The 11,648-nt window shown below is 41.2% G+C and overlaps 1 protein-coding gene across 1 annotated transcript; it reads right to left on the reverse strand.

Annotated features, from left to right (window-relative positions):
• Positions 1-4,420: 4,420 nt before the first annotated feature.
• On the reverse strand, positions 4,421-10,807 carry LOC143787579 (uncharacterized). Its single transcript, XM_077276465.1, has 7 exons — positions 10,670-10,807; positions 10,518-10,585; positions 10,211-10,234; positions 8,982-9,161; positions 8,696-8,716; positions 7,930-8,079; positions 4,421-5,555 (listed from the first exon to the last, which is right to left on the reverse strand). The coding sequence occupies exons 2-7, from the start codon at positions 10,569-10,571 to the stop codon at positions 5,340-5,342; spliced, it is 645 nt and encodes a 214-aa protein (XP_077132580.1). The 5' UTR covers positions 10,572-10,585; positions 10,670-10,807; the 3' UTR covers positions 4,421-5,339.
• Between the last annotated feature and the right edge of the window lie 841 nt (positions 10,808-11,648).

Below are 11,648 nucleotides of genomic sequence, written 5' to 3' on the forward strand. Positions count from 1 at the left end.
ATTTTTCTGTCAATTTGGCCATGTGAGGGCTTATTTTTTGCGGGACGAGTTGTACTTTTGAACTATGCACTTTATAATATATATAGCACACGGCACTCTAATATTCCTATAGGATTAGTTGTAGAGATACCCCTATATCTGGGATTATTTATACCTGAAACAGCAGTGACGTGCACTATTATTCATATCGACATCATTGGTTTTACCATGTCGTGTACTAGAAAACGGGAAAAAAATTCCAAGTGCAGTGAAATTGCAAAAAAAGTGCAGTCCCACACTTGTTTTTTGGTTGTCTTTTTTGCTAGGTTCACTAAATGCTAAAACTGACCTGCCATTATGATTCTCCAGGTCACTACGAGTTCATAGACACCTAACATGACTAGGTTATTTTTTAGTGGTGAAAAAAAATTCCAAACTTTGCTAAAAAAAAAATAAAAATTGCGCCATTTTCCGATACTCGTAGCGTCTCCATTTTTCATGATCTGGGGTCAGTTGAGGGCTTATTTTTTGCATTCCGAGCTGGCGTTTTTAATTATACCATTTCGGTGCAGATACGTTCTTTTGATCGCCCATTATTGCATTTTAACCCCTTCACCCCCGGAGCTTTTTCCGTTTTTCCATTTTCGTTTTTCGCTACCCTCCTTCCCAGAGCCATAACTTTTTTATTTTTCCGTCAATTTGGCCATGTGAGGGCTTATTTTTTGCGGGACGAGTTGTACTTTTGAACGACATCATTGGTTTTAGCATGTCGTGTACTAGAAAACGGGAAAAAAATTCCAAGTGCAGTGAAATTGCAAAAAAAGTGCAATCCCACACTTGTTTTTTGCTTGCCTATTTTGCTAGGTTCACTAAATGCTAAAACTGACCTGCCATTATGATTCTCCAGGTCACTACGAGTTTATAGACACCTAACATGACTAGGTTATTTTTCACCTAAGTGGTGAAAAAAAATTCCAAACTTTGCAAAAAACAAAACAAAACAAAATTGCGCCATTTTCCGATACTCGTAGCGTCTCCATTTTTCGTGATCTGGGGTCAGGTGAGGGCTTATTTTTTGCGTGCCGAGCTGGCGTTTTTAATGATAGCATTTTGGTGTAGATACGTTCTTTTGATCGCCCGTTATTGCATTTTAATGCAATGTCGTGGCGACCAAAAAAACGTAAATCTGGCGTTTCGAATTTTTTTCTCATTACGCCATTTAGCGATCAGGTTAATGCTTTTTTTTTATTGATAGATCGGGCGATTCTGAACGCGGCGATACCAAATATGTGTAGGTTGGGTTTTTTTTTTATTGATTTATTTTGATTGGGGCGAAAGGGGGGTGATTTAAACTTTTATATTTTTTTTATTTTTTTCACATTTTTAAAAACTTTTTTTTTTTACTTTTGCCATGCTTCTATAGCCTCCATGGGAGGCTAGAAGCAGGCACAGCCCGATCGGCTCTGCTATGCAGCAGTGATCATAAGATCGCTGCTACACAGCAGATTTGCAGGTGTGCTGTGAGCGCCGACCACAGGGGGGCGCTCACAGCCACCGGCAATCAGTAACCATAGAGGTCTCAAGGACCTCTATGGTTACCTTCCTGACACATCGCCGACCCCCGATCATGTGACGGGGGTCGGCGATGCGCTCATATCCGGCCGCACGGCCGGATGCGGTAGTTAAATGCCGCTGTCTGAGTTTGACAGCGGCATTTAACTAGTTAATAGCGGCGGGTGATCGCGATTTCACCCGCCGCTATTGCGCGCACATGTCAGCTGTAAAAAACAGCTGACATGTCGCGACTTTGATGTGCGCTCACCGCCGGAGCGCACATCAAAGCGGGGGTTCCGACATGTGACGTACTATACCGTCACATGTCGGGAAGGGGTTAATGCAATGTCGCGGCGACCAAAAAACGTAATTCTGGCGTTTCGAATTTTTTTCTCGCTACGCTGTTTAACGATCAGGTTAATGCTTTTTTTTTTATTGATAGATCGGGCGATTCTGAACGCGGCGATACCAAATATGTGTAGATTTGATTTTTTTTTTTATTGATTTATTTTGATTGGGGCGAAAGGGGGGTGATTTAAACTTTTATATTTTTTTTTCTTTTTTTCACATTTTTTTTAACTTTTTTTTTTTACTTTTGCCATGCTTCAATAGCCTCCATGGGAGGCTAGAGGCAGGCACAGCACGATCGGCTCTGCTACATAGCAGCGAACAGCTGTTCGCTGCTATGCAGCAGAAAATCAGGTGTGCTGTGAGCGCCGACCACAGGATGGCGCTCACAGCTGCCGGGGATCTGTAACCATAGAGGTCTCAAGGACCTCTATGGTTACAATACTGAAGCATCGCCGACCTCCGATCATGTGACGGGGGTCGGCGATGACGTCATTTCTGGCCGCCCGGCCGGATGCGGTAGTTAAGTGCCGCTGTCTGCGATTGACAGTGGCATTTAACTAGTTAATAGGCGCGGGCAGATTGCGATTCTGCCCGCGCCTATTGCGGGCACATGTCAGGTATTCAAAACAGCTGACATGTCCCGGCTTTGATGCGGGCTCACCGCCGGAGCCCGCATCAAAGAGGGGCTTCTGACCTTGGACGTACTATCCCGTCCGAAGTCAGAAAGGGGTTAAATCACCCCTCCTTTCGCCCCATTCAAACTAAAACAATAAAAAAAATCAAACATACACATATTTGATATCGCTGCTTTCAGATTCGCCTGATCTATCAATAAAAAAAGGATTAACCTGATCGCTAAACGGTGTAGCGAGAAAAAAATTTGAAATGCCAGAATTATGTTTTTTGGTTGCCGCGACATTGCATTAAAATGCAATAACAGGTGATCAAAAGAACATATCTGCACAAACGTGGTATCATTAAAAACATCAGCTCGGCGCGCAAAAAATAAGCCCTCACCCGACCCCAGATCACGAAAAATGTAGACACTACGGGTCTTGGAAAATGGCACATTTTTGTATTTTTTAGCGAAGTTTGGAATTTTTTTTTCAACACTTAGATAAAAAATAATGTAGACATGTTTGGTGTCTATGAACTTGTAATGACCTGGAGAATAAAAATGGCAGGTTAGTTTTAGCATTTAGTGAACCTAGCAAAAAAGCCACTTTTTTTGCAACTTCACCGCACTTGGAATTTTTTTCCTGTTTTCTAGTACATGACATGCTAAAACCAATAATGTCGTTCAAACGTACAGGTCATCCCGCAAAAAATAAGCCCTCACATGGCCATATTGACGGAAAAACAAAAAAGTTATGGCTCTGGGAACAAGGGGAGCGAAAAACGCAAAAACGAAAATACCCTGGGTCATGAAGGGGTTAAAGTTTCGTATTTAGTTGCTTGTGGTACTCCCTTTCTCTCTTTATTCTTCTCTTTTTCTACTTGTATGTACCGTAATTCCGTTTCTTCTTTTTTCTTCCCCTTCAATTCGGTATGTCCTCCAACATACAAACACTATCTTCCCTTTTGTTATTTCATTATCCTTATCTTTCCCTACCCTTATGTTTCAATATTTTTTTTTACATTTATTATTCTTTTCCAATAGTTATTATTGCCTTCACATTTTCCCCTTTTATTCTCCATTTTTATGTGCAATTTATTGCTCGCCAACATTTTTATGGTTACATTCTTCTATTTCTCATTTGTCACTGCTACAATTCCCTTGCTGCTATTTCCACTCCTCTCTTGTCGTTCGCCTTTTTCAATAACAAAACTAAAGAAGAAAATATATCGTTGACGCCCCATGTAAAGACCAAGTCAGCCTAGGTTAGCTATTTCAGTTTTATTATGGAATCTTTTCCTCTCTGACTCAATAATGTAACTTTTCCTGGGTTGTATTGATTGAGGTGCATTATTGTGTATATGTAATTATTGCATTATATTATCATTTTGATTTTTACTGACTCATTGTTCTATACCTTATTATGCATTTCTTGGGATTTTCAGGTCTGGGAACCCATTGCACTTAATTTTACTGATTTTATACTCACCTTGCTTGTTGTGTTCTTGTGAGTAAAGTAGTTATAGATTTTATCATATTGCCCCATAATTCTGGTATAAAACGTTTTGAAGGTTGCAAAAACTTTGCGCAATGCAGAGTTGAGCGAAAATTTTGCAACTTCTGAGTGTTTTACACCACTTTCAGCCAGCTCCACCAAAATGGGCAGAGCTTGGGTAGGATGGGTGCACTACGAGGCATGCCTGCTCATCTACATCATTACAAGTTACAGAGTGCATTAGACCCCAATTCTTACTCCAGTCCCTGACTAGGGTAAGATTTTTTGGGGAGGCTCATGCCACATTTCATACACGTCTCATTCGTTAAGAAGCGCACACCCCACCTCATCAAGACTGGCAGTCATAATGCTTTTTGCTCTAGCCATAATGTTTTTACCTTAGTAAATCAATGCAAAACACAATATTTGTTCTATTTAAATGTTTATTACACTTCAACTAAAACATTCCAAAATGTGATATTTATGTAAATGAGATATAAAGGAAGTGTCAGGAAAAATGCATGTAAAACATATAGGCGGTTCATTCTATACAGTTATTTACTTGTTACAATCAAGTATTAATGTATTTATGCAATGCACAAGGCGCTGGAAATTGCATACATGTCCCTAGTGTTATAGAAGTAGTCTCTAAATAAAGTGTTCCTTACACATCAGCAGCCGATATAGTAAACTCTTATGTCCAGAATTGTACTCAGCTCTCGTCAGATGAAGCCTAGCACAGCGCTTTAGGGCAGCCCAATTGTATAGATTATCTCGTCTGGTGGTGACTTTAAGACATTTTTGAGAATTTCTAAATAGCGTGATGAATGGATTTTCTATTCTTGACAGCCCTTTTTCCATCCATCATGCCTGTGTCAGGCACATTTTTAGACTTGTAGTATAGTAACAAATGTCAATACTGGTGGACCACTTGGAATTCGATTAATTTCTACAGCAGCTAGAATTGTAGACACTTATATCAACTAGTGTTGGCAGGTTCTACATTACGGAGGGAAGGAAGGCCACCAAATTGAATTTTATGGAAGTGGTGTCCACTATTTACACACCAAATCCATGGGGGTTAAAGTGGGAAGTTGCCGAAAGACCTGGAAGGGCTTAGGGTTTTCTATGCTAGCACAAGTCAGATCGGTGACTTAACGTAAGATTTGTGCTGCAGTGTTTTGTAAATGAGTGAGGATAGGGCTTCTTCGATACTGCTTCATACCCGAGTATGAACTGAACTCCGAACTGGCTCAATGTATATTATCAGAACAGGACAGAATCATTCACACAACTAGAAAGACAGAGGACAGCAGAAGATATTGTAGAGACAAGTTGTCACCCTCAGGGTTGGAATGCTGGAGTTGTCCTCTCCTCTGAGCTTTCTTCAGATGTGTTTGGATCTGTTGTGGTTAAACCAAGGATGCTTGATAGTAGGTTCATCTTAGGGGTACGCTCATCGCTGTCTTCTTCTGAACTAACAGATTGTTGGGACTGATGACTTGTGCTCTCTGTGGTCACACTTTCTTCAGAATGGTGTGAGGAGCTTCCATGTGCCACCTGTGCCAAGTAACCAGACTGTCATGTATCTGCATGATTTGCCATCTATATTAGAACTTTTACTACAAAAAACTTAGGGTGTCGGGCTGCAACTCATACTTTTTGTAGCTACTTTCCACTCCAGAAAAATCAATAAAGTTCTTAAATGATAAAGTTACCTCTATTGTCTTAGAATATCCTAATAATGTACTTAAAAATGTGGTTTCTAAAACCAGACAATTCTGTTAACCTCTAAAAGGAACCCGTTAGGTTCCCTGAATGTTCCCAACCAGTGCTATCTCTGTATACGTGGCAGTTTCTTGGTAGCATTAAATTGCTTGATATTGCATACAAAAAAGTAGTCGTTGAAGAATGAACTTTGATCCTAAATCATCCTAAATTTCCTAGTGAGGAAGGACTAGTCAGCATGGCGTCTCTTCCCCCATACTAGTCCTGCCTTGAATCTTCTAATCATTCCTTGGGCGTCACTGACAGCTTGCATACACTCCTCTTTATGGTGGGACCGTTGTAGAGGCTGTCAGTCACGCCCAGGGAGGTTTGATTAGAAGATCCGAGACAGGACTAGTCAGCATGGCGTCTCTTTCCCCATACTAGTCCGTCCTTGGATCTTCTAATCACTCCTTCTTGGGCGTCACTGACAGCTTGCATACACTCCTGTTTATGGTGGGACCGTTGTAGAGGCTGTCAGTCACGCCCATGGAGGTGTGATTAGAAGGTCCGAAACAGGACTAGTCAGCATGGCGTCTCTTCCCCCATACTAGTCCTGCCTTGGATCTTCTAATCACTCCTTGGGCGTCACTGACAGCTTGCATACACTCCTCTTTATGGTAGGACCGTTGTGGAGGCTGTCAGTCACGCCCATGGAGGTGTGATTAGAAGATCCGAGACAGGACTAGTCAGCATGGCATCTCTTCCCCCATACTAGTCCTGCCTTGGATCTTCTAATCACTCCTTGGCCGTCACTGACAGCTTGCATACACTCCTTTTTATGGTGGGACTGTTGTGGAGGCTGTCAGTCACGCCCATGGAGGTGTGATTAGAAGGTCCGAAACAGGACTAGTCAGCATGGCGTCTCTTCCCCCATACTAGTCCTGCCTTGGATCTTCTAATCACTCCTTGGGCGTCACTGACAGCTTGCATACACTCCTCTTTATGGTAGGACCGTTGTGGAGGCTGTCAGTCACGCCCATGGAGGTGTGATTAGAAGATCCGAGACAGGACTAGTCAGCATGGCATCTCTTCCCCCATACTAGTCCTGCCTTGGATCTTCTAATCACTCCTTGGCCGTCACTGACAGCTTGCATACACTCCTTTTTATGGTGGGACTGTTGTGGAGGCTGTCAGTCACGCCCAGAGAGGTGTGATTAGAAGATCCGAGACAGGACTAGTCCAGGGAAGAGACGCCCTGCCCATGCTATGCTACAGGAGTTTATTTTTGAACGATTGCTTTGTTATTACGGAAAATAAAACACAGTATTGGAAAAAAGTAATTGCTGTGTAAACCGATATAGTTGAGGTTGAGAACACTCAGCAGACACAACAGGTTCCCCTTAACCCCTTTTGAACTGAATTTAGATAATTTCCATTGAATGTATACAAATGTAAAAATCTGCAGGTTGCAGGTGAAAAGTTTTTCTAGTGAGATATGTGAGCCAACAACTATGCAGTAAATGGTAAATTTGACCATATGCAATATCATTATGAAATTTGCATGTTCCCACTTTTCTTCCAGGTACTGGACTGTGTATAGTGTGTATTGGCTCTGTCCTGATGCTGGCACCTCATCTCTACAGCCAATACGCATCTCTATGTGATATATCAAGTCTACATGGATGAGGACATACGTCAAGTTTGTTGTTTTCCAACAATAGGACTTTTTCATCTAAGACTGGGTTCACACAGCATTTTTTCCTACGGTGAGTGGTTCCGTCGGGTCTTAAGTAAGAACACCCCACAGAACAGGATTTAGGCACATGGCTTATGGGGCCATTAACTAAAACGATACAGATGAAGTCACAGTGTGCTCTGTTGGGCACCATTTTCATCCATATACGTCAATTGAAGGTGGGCCGCAAAACATAGTAGATAACATCTTGACCTTAATACGGGGGGAAATGAGCACGATGTGACTCCCCCGGCATAATTGTAGTCAATAGCCCTGTGGGGACATACCCACAAATCCCAGTTTGCGGGTGCTCTTATGTAATCCCATCAGAGCCACTGGCCGTAGGAGAAAACGCTATGTGAACCCGGCCTTAGGGAAAATGGTGGGATCTAAAAACTACAATACCAACAAACAATTTGTTCTTGGAGCAATAGACAGGATATCTATAAATATTTTCTGCACTTTATTTAAATACATTTGATGTGTTACCTGATTAAGAGAACGTCTACGGCGAAGTGGGTTACCCCTTGTCTGCTGGGGTGTTGGGCTATCAGGAGAAGGGGAGACGCCGTCCTCTTCTGATGAGGAGGAGGGAGAATCTGATTTTGATCTACTGTGGCTTTCTACTGAGCTTGTGCTCTGTGAGGACAAAAGAGCAACCAGTACCAACTATTCACATATAGGAAAGATCTATATCTCGGTACCATTCACACTCCTTATCTATGAACTGTTCCAATATTTATGGACACAACTGTTTATCACTCTCACATAATGGTAGTTCTGCTTCACATCACCTGTCTTATCTATGGCATTATTTCTGGGCTGTGTTGTGCATAAATATGTGATTCTTCAGAATTTGTATTAGTCTGTGCCTGATGAAGAGACCTGAGTAGTCTCGAAAGCTTGCAATTTGTTACCATCTTTTCAGTTAGCCATTAAAAGGTATCAACCACTGAGGACTCTTAATTCTAAATATGTTTCCAACTATTTACAGGCACAGACAATATCTGCATGGACTTTGTATGTTCTCCCATTTGTTTTCATGGATTTTTACTGTATCGTCGTCCAGTATATCTATTTATGTTTTGTGATTGGGAGATTTGATTGTGAGGACAGGGATGGGTGTCAGTAATGACAATCTCTGTACTGCACAGCGGAAAATGTTAAGCCATGCGATCCACAAGAAGTAACCAATTATGTATCATACTATGTATTCCATATATTACACTAGTTGTGATAATGAATATCTACTAACCTGGTGTGAAGATTCTGAAGACTGGAAGAAAAAGAAAAAATAAAGTTATTTCTCTGAGCTTCAAAAATGCTCATGTACATAGCATATAATACATTAGTTACAGAATACAAGTTATCAGACAAAATCAGCCATTATAATATTTACACTGGAAATAGCAGGAAATCACTAATCTCTCCGATTATTACTAAATATTGGCATAAAGTAAGCCTATGTCTGATGTTATGAGAGATACCGAAGAGCTTTATTATATATACTCTTAAATGATAGTTCACATGAAGAACATTACACTTTTGACTGCACGTCTGCGGCGCACGCTGTCTCCTCTGGCAAAGTCTTCTGTAATGATTGACTGAGCTGTTGCTCCGCTCGCGGTTGGGGCAGTTCTGGATCTTTCTTCTGACGATGAGGAGGAGGAGGAATCTGAATGTGAATCAGATACAGACTTGCTTTGGCTGATACTCGAGTCCTGAAAATGCGACAGTACAGCGTGTGAAAATTGGTACAACTGTGAAAGCCATTTATAATGCATTTCTGTGTGTAGTAGAATTGGCGGCTACTGCTTCACAGACATCGCCCTCTAATGGTTACCAAAGGTTACTACACTCTACTTTCATATCTATTGAATTATTGTCACTGTGCTATGTACTGTATACAGTCTGTAAGTATAGCTATGGGGGAGCAGAGTTATGTATAAAGAACCTGTCACTCATTTATGCTGCCCAGGCCAGAGGGTAACATAAATCAAAGCCAGGAATACTTTTGTCCGAAAACTTTAAGTTTAATGATTGGGCTGGGGGCCATAGAGGGCCTATACTAGTCCGGTGCCAGCACCCACCGGCATGATTGACAGCTTTCTCCCACGTGTTAATCACCTGGAGAGGTGAAGGCGCTTTTCAAACTTTTTTTTTTTCTTGCTTGATCTGTCTCATGGCGTTTTAAAATTTGACAAATTGTAGTACAAATATGTGACAAGTCATCATTTGGGAATACGGGTAGATTATCTAACTTGTAATTGGACTCGTGCAGACGGCCGTAGATTAACTCATTGGAGAAATTTTGGCCGATTATGCAAATGGCACTCTGATCAGACTCTGATCTGAGTTTGATCTGAGTGTCAGCATAGTATGATTCAATTTTCTTTTATGACAGGATAAGAGCTCAATGTGAGAAAAAGAACAAAATGTCTTCATTGTGTCAGTCCATGGAAATGAGACTGCGCTCAGATGTCATCCGAGTGCAGTTTGATGATTTCCATGCACTCATTGACTTGCATGGCTGATGCGATCAGAATATCGGATCAAACTCGGACATGCAGCATTTTTTTTTACTTCAACAGAAAAATGCGACCTGTGCACAGACCCCAGTATCATTGGTATTGCTAATTCGTCCCTCTGCACCTGCCCTTATTGGGGGGGCCTAACAGAAATGCTTATACTACAAGGTCAGCTCTGCTATATAGGCATTTTGTAAATGTAGACAAAAATTTGGTAACATCAGGAATGATGAAATACTAACCTGTGAAGAATCTGAGTGTGAAACCTGAAAAATAAATAGATAAAATAATAAAAAAGACTAATCTCTTAATTAAGCATCCTGGTATTATAACATGGCAATAATCAGATGCAATCAATATATATTTCATAGATTTTATCCTCTTTAAACATGACATATACAGAATCTAATATTGTGCTTATCCCTATAAATTCCTCTCCTTAAAGCTTACAGGGACTTAAGAGAATAAGGAAATACCGATGCGTTTTCTTTATCTCTGCATGTATGTCTTAGCTATAGGAAATGTATAAGCATTGTCAGCGGTACTCACAGGTAACGTGCAGGAGATGCCTATGAGGCAGACGATGAACACAGCGGTTTTCATTTTCAGCAGAATATCTATAAAATAAGATATATTCCCATGTAATTATTGGAGTAGTCTGCCAATATGCAGCAGAACTGCCCTTGGTATATATGCAGTACCTTGTCTGTACTCCAGATGGCGCTGTATATGACCAGGAAATCTTCCCCAATGTTCAGCAGTGGGTTGTGTGACAAGCTGGGGCAATGTTGTGCTGTGGATTGGGCCGGGGCTCGCAGAATTTAAACCGCGTCCACAGACCTCAGCGGCCAATCAGCATGCAGCCAGGGTTATGACACCGTGAGGTTTCTGACCACCTGATCTGCCCCCACTCACCCACACTTCCCCTCGGTTTTTGTGGTTTTTCTGTCAACAGAACGTGAAGGTTTCAGCTCTGACATTACAGTATAATTAGCTGCTTTCATTCGGATGCATGCAATGTAGCAATATGTAGGAAGTTATAGCTGTGATTTGTTTTTTTCTAAAGAGTCTACATTGTGGTGAAGGAATTTACCTGTCGTAGTCTCTGGGTGCACTAGTGATGAGTAATATAGTCTAGCATCAGTAATCGAGGCCGAGTCTGCTAGACTGAAACCGGTGACGCAGATGAATAATCAATTAGAATTGTTAATGGCACACAGGAAATCCAGAGCTTTTCATTCTTCATGAGCCCCTGTCTGGTCTTTGAGTTAATATTCTAACTATTGACATTACAGTCCCTTTACACAGAGAGAATTCTGCCCCATACAAAACACCGATCCACAATATCAATAGTCAATCTGTGCTTGTTTAAAGGAAAACTGTCAGGATTCGATAACGCCATTAACCTGCAGATATTGGGTTAATTGGGATGTTAAAGGGAACTTGGCATGTGAAAAAACAATGTTAACCTTCAACTATAGGCTTAATGTGGATGTTAAAGGGAACATGTCACACAAAAAAATACTGTTGACCTGCAGATATAGGGTTAATCAGGATGCTAAAGGGAACATGTCACACAAAAAATACTGTTAACCTGCAGATATAGGGTTAATCTGGATGCTAAAAGGAACATGTCACACAAAAAATACTGTTAACATGCAGATATAGGGTTAATCAGGA

Source organism: Ranitomeya variabilis, chromosome 1 (genome assembly GCF_051348905.1).
Source record: "Ranitomeya variabilis isolate aRanVar5 chromosome 1, aRanVar5.hap1, whole genome shotgun sequence".
In the NCBI taxonomy this organism is placed as follows: domain Eukaryota; kingdom Metazoa; phylum Chordata; class Amphibia; order Anura; family Dendrobatidae; genus Ranitomeya; species Ranitomeya variabilis.

Coding starts and splice junctions, on each gene's coding strand:
- LOC143787579 (XM_077276465.1), bottom strand. CDS start 10,571: ATGAAAACCGCTGTGTTCATCGTCTGCCTCATAGGCATCTCCTGCACG. Junction 9,162..10,210: donor CACACTCAGATTCTTCACAG/GTTAGTATTTCA, acceptor TCGCATTTTCAG/GACTCGAGTATCAGCCAAAG. Junction 8,080..8,695: donor CTTCAGAATCTTCACACCAG/GTTAGTAGATAT, acceptor TTGTCCTCACAG/AGCACAAGCTCAGTAGAAAG.